The sequence below is a fragment of the Mollisia scopiformis genome (assembly GCF_001500285.1).
Source record: "Mollisia scopiformis unplaced genomic scaffold LY89scaffold_9, whole genome shotgun sequence".
NCBI lineage: Eukaryota > Fungi > Ascomycota > Leotiomycetes > Helotiales > Mollisiaceae > Mollisia > Mollisia scopiformis.
Window position 1 is genome coordinate 1,289,295 of NW_017263589.1, and position 13,658 is coordinate 1,302,952.

The 13,658-nt window shown below is 47.4% G+C and overlaps 5 protein-coding genes across 5 annotated transcripts; 3 read left to right on the top strand and 2 right to left on the bottom strand.

The window, feature by feature from the left end:
- Positions 1–694: 694 nt before the first annotated feature.
- Positions 695–3,176, top strand: LY89DRAFT_667987 (uncharacterized protein; the record flags this gene model as incomplete). The annotated part of the gene is made up of 3 exons (XM_018213010.1): positions 695–1,251; positions 1,319–2,930; positions 3,003–3,176. 3 exons carry the CDS (start codon positions 695–697, stop codon positions 3,174–3,176), a joined length of 2,343 nt encoding a protein of 780 aa, XP_018073298.1.
- Positions 3,177–3,381: 205 nt separating this feature from the next.
- Positions 3,382–5,093, bottom strand: LY89DRAFT_780914 (general substrate transporter; the record flags this gene model as incomplete). Its single annotated transcript, XM_018222433.1, has 4 exons — positions 3,382–3,696; positions 3,751–4,576; positions 4,660–4,962; positions 5,020–5,093. The coding sequence occupies 4 exons, from the start codon at positions 5,091–5,093 to the stop codon at positions 3,382–3,384; spliced, it is 1,518 nt and encodes a 505-aa protein (XP_018073299.1).
- Positions 5,094–5,606: 513 nt separating this feature from the next.
- LY89DRAFT_717444 (monooxygenase flavin-binding family protein-like protein) lies at positions 5,607–7,756 on the bottom strand. The gene has a single exon (XM_018218348.1). It carries the CDS (start codon positions 7,278–7,280, stop codon positions 5,799–5,801), a length of 1,482 nt encoding a protein of 493 aa, XP_018073300.1. The 5' UTR covers positions 7,281–7,756; the 3' UTR covers positions 5,607–5,798.
- A 653-nt stretch (positions 7,757–8,409) lies between these two features.
- Positions 8,410–10,749, top strand: LY89DRAFT_508399 (glucose-methanol-choline oxidoreductase-like protein). Its single transcript, XM_018208052.1, has 2 exons — positions 8,410–8,866; positions 8,917–10,749. The coding sequence occupies exons 1-2, from the start codon at positions 8,660–8,662 to the stop codon at positions 10,507–10,509; spliced, it is 1,800 nt and encodes a 599-aa protein (XP_018073301.1). The 5' UTR covers positions 8,410–8,659; the 3' UTR covers positions 10,510–10,749.
- Positions 10,750–11,006: 257 nt separating this feature from the next.
- On the top strand, positions 11,007–13,426 carry LY89DRAFT_667991 (uncharacterized protein; the record flags this gene model as incomplete). The annotated part of the gene is made up of 5 exons (XM_018213011.1): positions 11,007–11,220; positions 11,275–12,295; positions 12,353–12,694; position 12,792; positions 12,845–13,426. 5 exons carry the CDS (start codon positions 11,007–11,009, stop codon positions 13,424–13,426), a joined length of 2,160 nt encoding a protein of 719 aa, XP_018073302.1.
- Between the last annotated feature and the right edge of the window lie 232 nt (positions 13,427–13,658).

Here is a 13,658-nt window from a genome sequence, read left to right on the forward strand (position 1 = left end):
GCGAAGCGACACGCCTCGGAGCTGGACTCCGGATTATCGGCTTTCATTACATAAACATGTAAAACAAAACCTAAGAAATTGATCAGTGACTTATTTTGGAGCTCCCAGATATTTCCTACTAAATCGTCATCCAGAGGTAACATTCAATAATTCCAACCAAGGACTTCAGAATTTCAGCTTAGTCCAAATCTAGAATAACCGCATATTTCAGAACGAATACGGCTACGCTCGGAATGTGGGGTAGGTTTCCTTATCGGTTCTGTACGGTAGTGCTTTAGCTTCGCTCTTTGCCTAGAAAAACTACTTTCACATATAGGTTTGCCAAAGGAATGACGTGTGTTCCGTTCCTCCCTTCTTCTACCTACCTGTGTATCAGGGCCGTACACGTGATAGCGTGATCTTGGTCACATGTTTCCGCCAGCAATGCAGTAATGAAGAAAGCTTGCAAAAGATGTTAATAATAAGCTTAAGTAGGTCACCCTAAAAGGCTTCTTCAATTACCAATTTTCTACCACTGGTTGCGAACGCTTTTGGGAGTGTCAAAGAAATTTATGTGGCGTTCGGTTGGCTTGCACTATTAATAGACGAGGCTGTTGATTGCAAAATGCTGGGGCTGAATCGCTCTGCTCTAACCAGCCTCATGGAATTGTGGTTTGCATATTAAAAACACACGACCCTTGTTGCCTAGCAAGCAATGACTGATTTCAAGCCGAGTCAAGGCCCCAATGTTAGTGTCTCTGAGACAGAATCTATGCTGAGCCCTCCTGAGAGTTTCGGGTCACCTCTCAAAAGACGGCGATCACAATCTCTCTCATCTTGCACCGATTCTTTGGAGGTTGATAAGGACCTGTTACCACGCAAGAAGAAACCTCCATCGTTTCAAGATCTCGATCGGTTGAATGACCACACGGGTCTCGAAGACTTTGGACAGAGCCTTCAGAAGGCTGCGAATGCCATATTTCCCGCCAATCAAACGTCTCGATACAACAAAGTGGACGTTATTCTCCTTTCCTGGGAAGAAGAGGATCCCAAACTTCCTGTCTCCTTGGAGATTCAGGAGCTTGCAGATATATTTGAGTTCGTTTACGGCTACGACGTGGACAGATGGCTGATCCCAGCTAAAAATTGCCACAACCGACTTCAAGGGAAGATCTTGCAATTTCTGGCTGCGGATGAAGTAAACCATCTCAAAATCGTGTATTATGGTGGGCATGGGAGGTTGACTAATCATGGTCAGCTGGCATGGACTAGGTGAGTGCTGGGTCAGCGACCTTGAAGTTTTGAACAATTTCTACGAGTACTGACAGCTTCCTGACAGCTTCCGGGACAGTCATAAGGATCGCTGTCCGACGATCAGATGGTCTGGTATCCAAAGCACTTTGGAAGAGTCTCAATCTGACGTACTCATACTTCTTGATTGCTGCGCAGCTGGAGTGTGCACTACAGACGAAGGCAATGGTGTGACGGAAATGCTTGCTGCTTGTGCTTTCAACGTTATTGCCAATGGAGTTGGCCAGTTCTCATTTACTCACGCACTCAATGAAAAGTTGCGTCTCCTGTCAACTCTGCCAGGCTTCACTATTGGATACCTTTACAACGCAATATTTTCTTACATCCAAAATTGGCGACTTGAGGATTCGCGTTTCAAAAAACCTCCGGTTCACCTCGTGTTGAGCCAGAATCCAAAGTTGCCACCTAGCATTCGTCTTGGGAAGCTGTCAAAAGCGAGAAACGACGAACATGAAGAGCAATTTCGAAAGCCATCTCTCCCTTCTGGCCAAGGTGCCTCGAACTCGAGCTCCGTGGGGCTTGCGTCGATGCCATCTCCTGCACCGTCAATTACTTTGAGTAGTCAGGCAGCTCTAAATATAGACAGCACGCCTGAAACATCATTATCACCAGAGAACCAGTTGCCGGATTGGCCTCGACTCCTTCTAAGTATTCGATTTTCTGAAACTGTCAAGCCCTCCGAATTATCAACCGAGTTGTTTGCAGAATGGCTGAGATCTGTGCCTGCATTGGCAAATGCAGTCAGAGTTGAAGCGGGGTTTGCAAGCGATTCAACGCTGATGCTCGTATCGATACCTGCGGGACTACTCGCTCATCTTGCTTTTGATCGAGCAATCAATCTAATCGGTACGGTTCGATCCAGGAATCTTCTTGTAAGTCATACCGAAGACGTTCAAAGGATTTCGACAACAACGAGCTCTCAGGACAAAGTGGATACAAAGGCATCTTCGCAAGGGAAGTCTGGAAGCGATGGCAGAATGAAACTTTCCTCCGCATCAACTGTGGTGTCTAATCCAGCCACGATAAAGCCTGAGAGCCGGTTTCTTTTGCCATTAGCTCCCCCAACATATGGCGGAGAGGATTTCAGGGAATTCGAATACCGGGAATTGATCGCGGGTGCTATGAGAGCTAGCGTCATTCCTATTGACAAATTGTACAACTTCTACCAGGAAAACGCTACCTCAGAGCAGCCTCCCTGGGAAGATATGCTAATTCCTCGAGGACGCACTCTCAAACAGTGCAAAGACGCTTTCAACTCACTACAACAAGCTAGCGCATCTAGGAAACGCAAGCCCGATTCAAGCACGTTCGATTATCCAAGCCCCCCACTTATGAAGAGACGACAAATTGGATTGGAGACTATACCGGTTGCTCGAGACATAAGGCCAAAGCCACCAAATGGTGGATCAATGGTTTCTTCTACGCCGTACACACACTTAAAAAAGCGAGGTCGTCCTTCGAAAACAGAAGTTGAGCGCAGGAATGTAGAAACGATGGCAAAGGGTCTTGTTCCACCGGTCCAGACAGTATATGCGAGCGCATTTTCATCGCCCATGATGTCAAACACAGCCCCTGGGCTTGGATCCTCAAGCCCTCAGCCAACAACGCAAATATATGATGCGCCACCAACCGGTGCTAAGGTACGTGATCAAAGCTGAAAATTATAGAGATAGGTGAGCAGCAGAAGACTAATATATAATCCACATTTTTAGGGTAAGGAAAGAAGACTCTCCATGGACAGCAATATGACTGATATAACGGCGTCGGAGCCTCCCGCTTCGGTCTTCTCTCCTGCGTCCACTGAGAATTGGGACGACATTGGTAACGAGGGTGACGAAGATGGTGAACAAGATTCGGCGATGCAAGATTCCGGATACGGGAATTGATAGAGCAAGGCTGGTTGCTCGATCGATGATCTTTTCAATTATTAACACGCCAATTTATAAGAGTTAGGTCTGCTCTGAGATACTTTGTCTTGGAAAGTCGTTAATCCGAGAAGTAACAAGTAGTTGCTCGACCCGTATGATGACTTCCCACAAAAAGATCCATGCATCCGTCAACTTCTCTCCGTTACTTGGACACTAATGTCTCTCAAATCACACTGACTGAACTTGTCGCACCTCCTTTGATACCTACGTTCTGTCTCTCACTCTCAGTTCCACTCGCATTCCCTTCAAGCTCACCAACAAGCAGTCCTTCACCCCTCAATTCAACATCCAACGTCTTGCCACTCTTCTTTCGAAAGGAAGCATCGATATCCTCTAGTGTTCTACCCCTCGTCTCCGGCATCCAGAAAATGCAAACCACGACGGTGAGTAGCGCCGTGCTTCCGAACAGGAAATAGACTCCAAAAGAGGAGCGAGCCAGGAATATCGGTGTCGTAAAGGCGATTATCCAGTTCACTGTCTAGCTTCGTGTTAGCAACTTGAGACCACAAGACGACTAGATGAGAAAACCTACCCAATTCGCACTCAACGCCAAACTACTAGCCCCAGCCCTCGTCTTCGAACTCTGAATCTCACTAACATAAACCCTAAAACAAACTCCCCACGTCCCACTGAACCCCAATGCGAAAATGTAAATAGCTGCAATCACCACCCATCTCGCTGCTCCCTCACCCCCTTTCACCACGCCCGCCGCATACAAACTTCCAATCACAAACATACACCCAACCTGCACCAATCCCCCAAAAACAGCAGACGTCTTTCTCCCCCACGAATCCGCAAACAGGAACGCAGGAATAGTAACCAAGAAAATAAGCAAAGCCGAAATGCCCGACGCAAGAAAAGCCGCGGTCGACGATGCCAAACCAGCACGCGAAAACAGAAGCGGAGCATAATACAGCACCCCATCAATGCCGGACGCTTGCTGCATCGCCATCAAAAAGACTCCCAACCCAGTTTGCCGCCAACAATCTTTCCCGAAAACGGCGAGGATATCGCCGATTCGGACTTTGCCGCTGAGTTCGCCGCGGGATGCTTCTTCGAGTTTTTCGCGCTCCGTGGCTTCGATGCCGAGTTGTTGCCAGATGAGGAGCGAGGAGGCGTGGTGCCCGTTGGCGGTGAGCCAGCGTGGAGATTCGGGGAGGAAGAGGAGCGTGGAGAGCGTGTAGGTGTAGGCGATTAGGGATTGGAGCGCGAATGGGAGGCGCCAGGAGACGGAGGAAGTGAGGGATACGGAGCCGTAGCAAGTGAAGTAGCCTGCACAGACGCCGATTGTAGTCATGAATTGAGGGATCGATGCTAGGGTGCCTCGAGATCGTGGAGGAGAGATTTCCGTGATGTAGCTGTACCAAGGTCGTGTTAATTTTCTTCTTGTTTGATGAGGTTGGAAGAAATTTGCTCTCGGGCGGAGGAAAGGAAAACGTACACAACACTGGTACTCAGGAACAACCCTTCACCAATACCCTTTATGGCTCGACCAGCAATCAACATCCCCAATCTCACACTCCCGGCCTCTATGCCAGCTCCTAATCCAAATATCGCCGCACCCAAAGCTACAGTCTTTAATCTTCCCAGCGAATTGGCAACATGACCTCCAAAGAAAGAGGAGATGGCGGCGGGAATCAGGATCGTAGACACGACGAGGCCGTGGACAGTTGAGGAAAGGGGTCCGAATGTTTGGGTGAACTGTTGCATGGTTGTCAAAGGTCCAATTGTCCCTGTATCGAGTCTGGATCCATGTTAGCAAGTCATCGGGATTTGGAGGAAGAGTGGGAGAGGCACATACCCAAAGAGGATGCCACCGAGAGAAATCAGAATGGCAGCTTGGACATATTTAGGTGGATGAACGTAGGAAAGCATCTTGTTGAACGCCATATCTATCAAGCTGTATGATTGAAGAAAGAAATCTATAAACTGGGCTCCTGTCTAGAAAAAATTGGAGGGTATCAAACAGAGAAATCTGCTACACTTTATACCGAGAACCAAAAAGATTTTCACAAACAAGCAAGCGAGGGTGACGACAGTGAATGAGATGACAACGAAGATGAACTCATGTTTTTCCTACATTTTTCTGCATTTCCTACATGTGATAAAAATCTGTGTATCTGATAAGAAGGAAGTACTTCGGCTCATGTACTGTAAGTCAGTTCACCGCAAAGCTGACATAAGGCAAGTTTCGCGATAAGAAGTGGAGCATTCGGACTTTTGCAGAGGGAAACTTTCCCGTGAAAATACACTAAGTGGAGCAATGTCCCGAGGCTTGGACAAACATCAAAAGGCTAGATGACTTAAGCAATTAAGGGGAGGAGATCTTCCCGAGGGACAAGGGGCAAGAACCCCACTCCAGCCTTGCGAGAAAGCTAGTTTTGAATGCCGAGGCTTGTTTCTTTGCTTGATTGCTAATTTTTATACAAATCTAGACACACGAGAACTGTACAGGAATAATCATATTATCATTTTAATGTTGCATTGCCAAGCAAGACGCAAAGAACTGTCCATCGATATGCATTGAACGCCAGCGGAAGAATTATCATTAAAAGCAAGTATATGATTTGTGCGTCAGTATTAATTCACCTTCTTCAGAGCTTTCGTATATTGCAATCCACTCGACAGACCTCCATAAACCGAAGCCCAATAATCGGCAAAGTAATTCGATCTTGGCTGCCAAGGACCGACATTGCTCGCCTTTGGCAATTCACCCTTCGCTTTGTCGATATACGTCGAATTCAGATTCAGGACCGAACAGTCTTTCATTCCCTTCGAGCTCTCCAGTGTCGGAACAACACTGGTCTGACCATCCCTGTCCATCTGCTTCAGCAATCTGCAGACAAGTCGGGCAGTCGAGTCGGCGCCGAGCGTCCATGATGCATTGGTGTAGCCAAGTACCACTGCTGCGTTGGGAAGATCTTGGAGCATGGTTCCCTTCCACATGTATTTCTCGGAAAAGTTGACTGCTTTGCCATCTAGAGAAACACGAGCACCACCAGCGAGCTGGATTCTGAGACCCGTTGCAGTGACGATGATGTCGGTGTTGATGGTCTTGCCTGAGTTGGTCTTGATACTTGTCTCGGTGACGGTCCTGATCGTATCCGTGACGACGTCAGCATTGCCCTTCTGAAGCGCTTTGAAGAAGTCTCCATCGGGACAGACACATAGTCGTTGCTCCCAAGGTCCGTAGGAAGGGTTGAAATTTGGGTCGTGGGGCATGTCTTTTGGTAATTGTTTCTCGGTGTTGCGACGGATGATCCTACGAGCAGCATTGGGAAAGCCACGACAGAATTTGAAAAAGATGAATGGAAGGATCAAGAACTTCCAGCGCACGAGAGTATGTGCCATCCAGGCTGGCAACCATCTCCTCATCCAGTCTCCTGAAGGGTCGACAGCTGGTAGGGCGAGGATATAGGTCGGGCTTCGTTGGAGCATTGTGACATGAGCTGCTTTTTCTGCAAGATTTGGGAGTAAAGTGATTGCTGTGGCACCACTTCCGATGATGACCATTCGCTTTCCTGCGTAATCCAGATCCTCAGGCCAAAATTGGGGATGGATGATAGTCCCTTGGAAGTTGTCAAGACCTGGAATAACGGTTTTCAGTGGCTTATTATAGTCGTAGTAGCCTGTGCTCATGATGATGAATCGTCCTCTGAATTTCTTTCTCTCTCCATGGTTGTCAACAGACAAGCTCCATTGCTGGTCTTGGGAGGACCAATCAGCAGCAAGGAGCTTGTGGTGAAACAAGATCTTGCGATCAATGCCGTTGATCTCTGCAGACTCTTTGATGTAGTTCCTGATTGACGTGCCGTCTGCGATAGCCTTGGGCTTGGACCACGGTCGCCATGGAAAGCCGAATGTGTGCAAGTCTGAATCGGATCGTATGCCGGGGTAGCGAAACAAATCCCACGTCCCCCCAATCGCATCACGGGCCTCAAGAATTGTGTAGGTATATCCTGGCAATTCTGTCTGCACACGATATCCTGCGTTGATGCCAGATATACCAGCGCCGATGATGATCACGTCGAAGTCGACGGATGGCCTTTCAATTGAGCCCATTCCGGTGATTTTGGGACTCTTGAGAGACAGGAAGAAATTTTGGCTTTTCCAAGGGAAGTGGAGAGATGCTGACGAACTGATCTGAGACAGGCCCAGGATTAAACGCCACGAAGGAAAGTCGTAGAGTTAAAAAGACGAAAATGGACGCAATTTGTGAACTGTACGAAATGGGAAGAAAGGAGACTTTATGAAGTGAATGTGAATTTAGACTCGCCGAGGTCAAATGCTCCAACTCCACACAGATGTTTTCCTAGAACTTTGTTTCTCGATGACGATCTCTGAGACTCGCAAGGAGAGATACCGAGGCCCATCCAGAACCTAAAGTTCGGGCTGGCAGCCTAACTCGTTGCGGTAACGCGTTCATGATTGTGGCTTCACAGAATCGCAGAGACCGGCCGGTAGTGATATTCCGGCCGGGAGACATGTCAATTTGAGGGAAAATCATTGCGCGAAGAAAGACGAAGAAGAAGAACATTGGAGATGAAGTTTAAAATGATGTGGAAGAAGTATAAGTGAGATCGACTTTTGCCTATTATGAAATCGACAGCTAGTCCTTTTCGGGTGTGCTGTGCCACAGGCTAAGCACGTGACCCGTCAATATTTCATCACCTCACTTGCTCCTCACGGTTTTCCTCCTCCCCAAACACCATTCCCGCAGACTTCGTTCTTCTGTACTATTCATAATGTTCATCGACATAACTTCAATGCTTCGTGTATTTCCCTCAGTTGTCTCGAGTTACAGTCAGTCCAGTGAGCCTGCAGATATCATGTCGGCCGACGTGAATTTTCAGCTCCCGCTTCGAGGTCGAGATCCTTGGTCAATGGTCGTTCAGACATGCAAGCCCAGCCCAATTTTGATTGTTCGAGCAAGTGCTTGAGGTGTGATGTTGATTATTGAGAAATAAACGACGTTAGATGATGGGTGTTGCACGACGACAAAGGCTCAAGTTCTGATCTTCTTATCAAATGTTCCATCGTGTAATGCTTTCAGGTAACGTTGCGAATCAGGGCGCAAAGCCTGAAAACTACTCTCCATGTTGAACTTACGTCAGCACTTGTTTTTATCTAGAAAGTGATGCTTCTTCTGCATGCGTCGGAGTAGTAATGCATTGAAGCGTATCAACCAGGAAAAAGTGAATGCACCTGGCAAAGCATCAGGGTATCAGATTCCCATTGCCGAAGATAAGCAGCCATAATTAGCATGCTTTCGCTTTGATTGGTAACCGCTAGTATCTTATTTTTAAGCTTCAAGAACGCGTATCGGGTTGTTTCCTCGATTGGAGTGAGGCACCCGTTGCCATATAATCTCGGCCATGGCTCAATTCTCATGATGATCTCAGAATAATATCTTATCCATTTTTTCGATTGCATCTCAGAATATGGCTTCAGAGTACGACTTTATCATCGTTGGTGGTGGAACAGCAGGCTTGGTCCTAGCGAATCGACTTTCCGAAGATCCCAATATACAAGTTCTCGTCCTCGAAGCTGGAGAGAATCTCATCGATGACACCAAGATCAAAGTCCCGGGCGCAATGGCCACTAATCTTGGAGGACGTGCCGATTGGGGTTTCAAGACCACACCACAAGTATGTCTTTATAATAACACTTGCAAGGATACACACTGACTCGCAAATAGCAAGAGCTCAATAGCAGACAAATCAGCTTGAACCAAGGTAAAGCTTTGGGTGGTTCAAGTGCAATCAATGTGATGATGTATGTCCCTCCATCAAAGACTGTCACCGATGCCTGGAAAACTTTGGGCAACGATCGCTGGGGTTGGGACGCAATGAAACCATACTTCGCGAAAACATTCTCGGTGGAAAATGTACCAAACTCAACGAAACAGCAATTGGGCATTACTTGGCCCGACAAGTCCTTTTCTGGACCCATTCAGACATCTTTCTACTATACACCAGAAAGTCTGGTTGCCAAAGCATGGCAAGAAACGCTTGATAGTAAAGGGCTTCGGATGAACTCAGACCCATTCTCTGGGGCAGGGAGTGGCGCATTTCCTGCATTAAGAAGCATTGACCCAGCGACGGGCAAGCGTAGCTATTCTGCATCAGCATATTATGCAACCGTTGCGACTCGGCAAAACCTCCACGTCTTGACTGGTTGTCTGGTTGAGAAAATCATTTTCGAGAACAACGACTCCGAAGTCGTAGCGACCAGCGTTCAATTCTCACAAAAAGATCGAAACGTCATCATCCAGGCATCCAAAGAAGTTATTCTTGCAGCCGGCGCTCTTCAATCCCCCAAGATTCTCGAACTCTCTGGAGTTGGCAACAAGGACCTGCTTGAAAGCCACGGTATCAAACTTTTGGTTGACAATCCTCATGTAGGAGAGCATCTCCAAGACCATCTCATGAACCGCTTTGTTATCGCCGACGAAGATCCCGGTGAGGAAACACTTTTCGACACCGATCTTTCACCAATCGACGCAGCATTGGCCTCGTACATCAAACAAAACCCAGGGCATACCGTTATCGAAGGTATCTCCTCAATCGCATATCTTCCTCTTGTTGACCTCCTCAACCCAGCCGGTGCCACAACTCTCAAATCACTCTTCGATGCTTACCCTGCAGTATCGGATCCAAATTTCCCACTCGCAAAGCAGTACTATGACATTGCACGATCATGCCTAGAAACCGAAGGCGAAGCATCAGGCGCTTACATCAATGCAATATTTAAGACCATCGGACTGGACCCCAAAAAAGCTGTTGCGATTAGCTTCACACTTTCTCAACCACTTTCTCGAGGAAGCGTCCACATCTCTTCTCCTAACCCAAAAGATGACCCAATCATCGATCCAAAATACTTCTCCCACCCTCTTGATCTCGAGTTATACGCTCGTCATCTTTCGTGGCTGTCTTCACTCCTCACCTCTCCTTCTCCAATCAATTCATGCATTACGGCCATCAACACCGCAAGTGGGAAACACAATCTGGAGCACTACTTTACGGATTTGAATGTAGCGAAAGAGTATGTAAGGAGGACAGGGACGAGTATGTGGCATCCTACGAGCACATGCGCGATGCTACCGAGAGAGAAAGGAGGTGTCGTGGATGAGAGGTTACGGGTTTATGGGGTGAAGGGCTTGAGGGTTGTGGATGCGAGTGTGATGCCGTTGATTACGAGGGGAAATACGCAGGCTACTGTTTATGCTGTTGCTGAGAAGGCTGCGGATTTGGTGAAGGAGGATTGGGGACTCTTGAGTAGAGCCGTGTAGATTGTTCGGAAACTTCACAACAATTTCACGTCGAGGCATTTTCCAGTCTATCCTCAACGGAGCATCTGAATAACGATTGTTTAACTCATGCCATTTAAACTCGCGATCCTTCTGTCAATCAGTAACCCTTTCTCCGCTCATGAAATAGCAAGGATTGCAACGGCTGCAACCGCTCTGATTCGTGAGCGCAACGCCACTCGCAAGTTCTTGCAACTTCAAAATATCGGACTTCCGATGCATCGCAATTAGCAACATAACAAAATACTTCTCACGACCTACAATATGACTCCATTCCGCTCATACTTCTCACTCAGCTCAAGAATGACACACGCCTGGCCACAACCTGACCTAGATTATCGTTGTCTGTCGCCTAAGAGGCACGAACTTGAGTGATCAATTGAAGGATTAAATGAGCAACCATTTGTGCATCAACAGCGAGGTGATACATCGCTACACTAATTCCAAACGGACTCAATCTGCAACATCGTCGAAGTAGAATGTTCGGCACGATGAGCAACCGCCCTCGAGTCATCTGTCCCATCGCAGGCTGTACCAAGACCTTTTCACGTCCAGCGGATAGGGTTCGTCATGTAGACGAAGTTCATGGTGATCTCAATCAATGTCCGGTCGAGGATTACGGTTGGCAGAAAGCCAAGCGTAAGGGACGACTGGAAGCTCACATGAGGAAAAAGCATCCAGAGATATGTAGTGGTAAGCCACTCTGTGCTATATGCTGGGTTCAAAGTCTTAATCATCGCAATTTAGTTCCGCTTGATATGCCTGCGCATACATTAAGTGTCCAAAACGCAGACACAGCCGCTTTTGCTTCTTACGACAGCGGGCAGTCAATGCAAGCGTCAGCTTCTTACACTCAAGCCCCCCTGGAATATTATTGTCCACCTACAATTCAACAAGAGACATACTCAAAGTCGAACCAAAGGGAGGATCAGACTTATCCGCAGTCATCTTATCAGTGGCCCATAGATCAAAATGTTGACACGGAGCACGACTCTGTTTATCCTTCCAGACCTTCAACCCGTAAATCGACATCACAACAACCCGAGTCGAGTGCATATGAATTAAGTCGCCTTGTGGCTCTTGCAAATAGGCCTAGTCGTGCGAAGAAGCAAATTGCCCGTTTAGATGAAATCATGGATAGCACAAGTACTCAGCTTTCCGAACCAGATCCCGGACCGAGTATGACCATCGTCCCGGTTGAGCACTCATTCTACGATGAAGAGATCAAAGGTGAATCACACAAAGGATCGAGCATAGGCTTAAGCGACGAGGAACCGGACACAGGTAGCGTCTCCGACTTGCATGAGATCTTTGACGAGAGGATTAAATCTCTTTGGGAAAGCGAGCCTGAGCTAGCCCGTCGCATTACCTATCACGTAGTACCCAAGCTATATTTTCTCGGCCCTCTGTTCACTGGTGATGCCTTTTCGAGCCTGATAGATGGAGATGCCGCCAACGAGGACGGAGCAGACCAGGGTTCACATCCACTATCATCCTCATTGTTTCAGAACACCGGCAGTAGCTCACATTCGACAGAGTCAAATGACGGGAGCTCAAGCAAACGGAGTAGAGAGCAAGGAAATGATGGTGGCGGCGGTAAGAAGCCACGCCGTCATGATAAGTCTGCACCTTCTCGAGCATCTAAAGACAAGTGTGTAGTGGCCAAGCTCAAATGTGTTTTCTATGCAAAGTGTTTCGTCACACATTGTTTCAAAGACGGGCGGGTATCCAAGACATCAGGGTTTAGTGAGTGTCATTACATGCTAGAGTAAGTTTGTCTCTGGAGTATTTTGTTTTGTAGTCGCCTGACTAATTAGACACATAGCCATATAAAAGACTACCACACGACTGTGCGATGCCAGCGATGTCATCAGCCTTTCGAGGGTGATGGTGCCATTTCAAGCAAAAACGAGCATCAGAAGATCTGCAATGCTCAGGCGCGGACTATTACTGACGATGTCATTGACTGCGATACGAAGGCTAAGTTGAACGAGAATTTGAACAGACTCGTGACGCGAGCATGGTCATTGGAGAATGAAGACCATGAAATGAAAGATTGGATATCTGTCTACATCCAAGCTTTTACTGGTATAACGAAGCCGACAGCTGAGCTGAACGATACCGAGCTTAAAAGACTACGCAAAGGCCAGCGCGAGCTAGCCAAGTGGTATGTCTACTGAACCACCCTTTTTCCCAATCTACCACTTCCGAATCCACGTGAGTATCTCGTTGAACACACACGCACGAGCTTATTTTCTCTACAGTGTACGATCAAGCTATCTCCTCCACCATTCGAAACAAGCAGAGAGTTCTACAGCTCTTCGGATGCGTCGCTACGTCTCAAGCCGAAGCTGACTCTCCCCCTCCACCCGACTTTCAGGGACAAACGCAATTCTTTCAGAGATGTCTTGCTATCACACTTGATCTCTTAAGCAACCCAGCATCAAATACAGCAAGCTCTCCTGACTCAAACATTGCACAGCAACTGGAAACTTTTCTAAAGCAGAACATGATGTCTGCTGTTACTTCGGGCTCTGACAACCAAGCAATGAATAATTATGGATTGGCGACAGCAACGCTCTGTCATGAATCCCATGGTCCTACAGACACGAGTGAAGTGAGCGCTGAGCAAGCTCAGGGCTTAACACCAGCATCACAGCAGACATTCCCCTTGACCCGGGAAGCGGCAGTGGAAGCGCCAACAATGCCTCTTCCAGATCTAGAGGGTACCCTACCAGAAGCTGTCCCAGAGAACACGGAGATGTCGACGAAAACATCAAGCTTACTCTCGAACGCATCAGAGTGCCAATTATGCAACGGGTCTGGGTGGGTACTTTCGTGGATGTCTTATTCTCCTGATCAATGGGATATCTGCCCTTGTACAGTGTATGTTGTTTGACTGCTCAGTATCAACTCATGTACGCAATCATATAACAATACCACGTCCCGTACTTCTCTGCACGTTGCATATCACATTGTCGAAATTGGGCCACTTAGTGTGTAAACACGGATATATCATCGCCTGTGTTATAACTTATCTGTGCTTCGTTACATGATAAATGCAATAAATTGTGAAAGTTTTGACATCTTTGATATGATCTATTGATCTCTTCGTATCATGGGTAGAGCCA

Coding starts and splice junctions, on each gene's coding strand:
- LY89DRAFT_717444 (XM_018218348.1), bottom strand. CDS start 7,280: ATGGGCTCAATTGAAAGGCCATCCGTCGACTTCGACGTGATCATCATC.
- LY89DRAFT_508399 (XM_018208052.1), top strand. CDS start 8,660: ATGGCTTCAGAGTACGACTTTATCATCGTTGGTGGTGGAACAGCAGGC. Junction 8,867..8,916: donor GTTTCAAGACCACACCACAA/GTATGTCTTTAT, acceptor ACTCGCAAATAG/CAAGAGCTCAATAGCAGACA.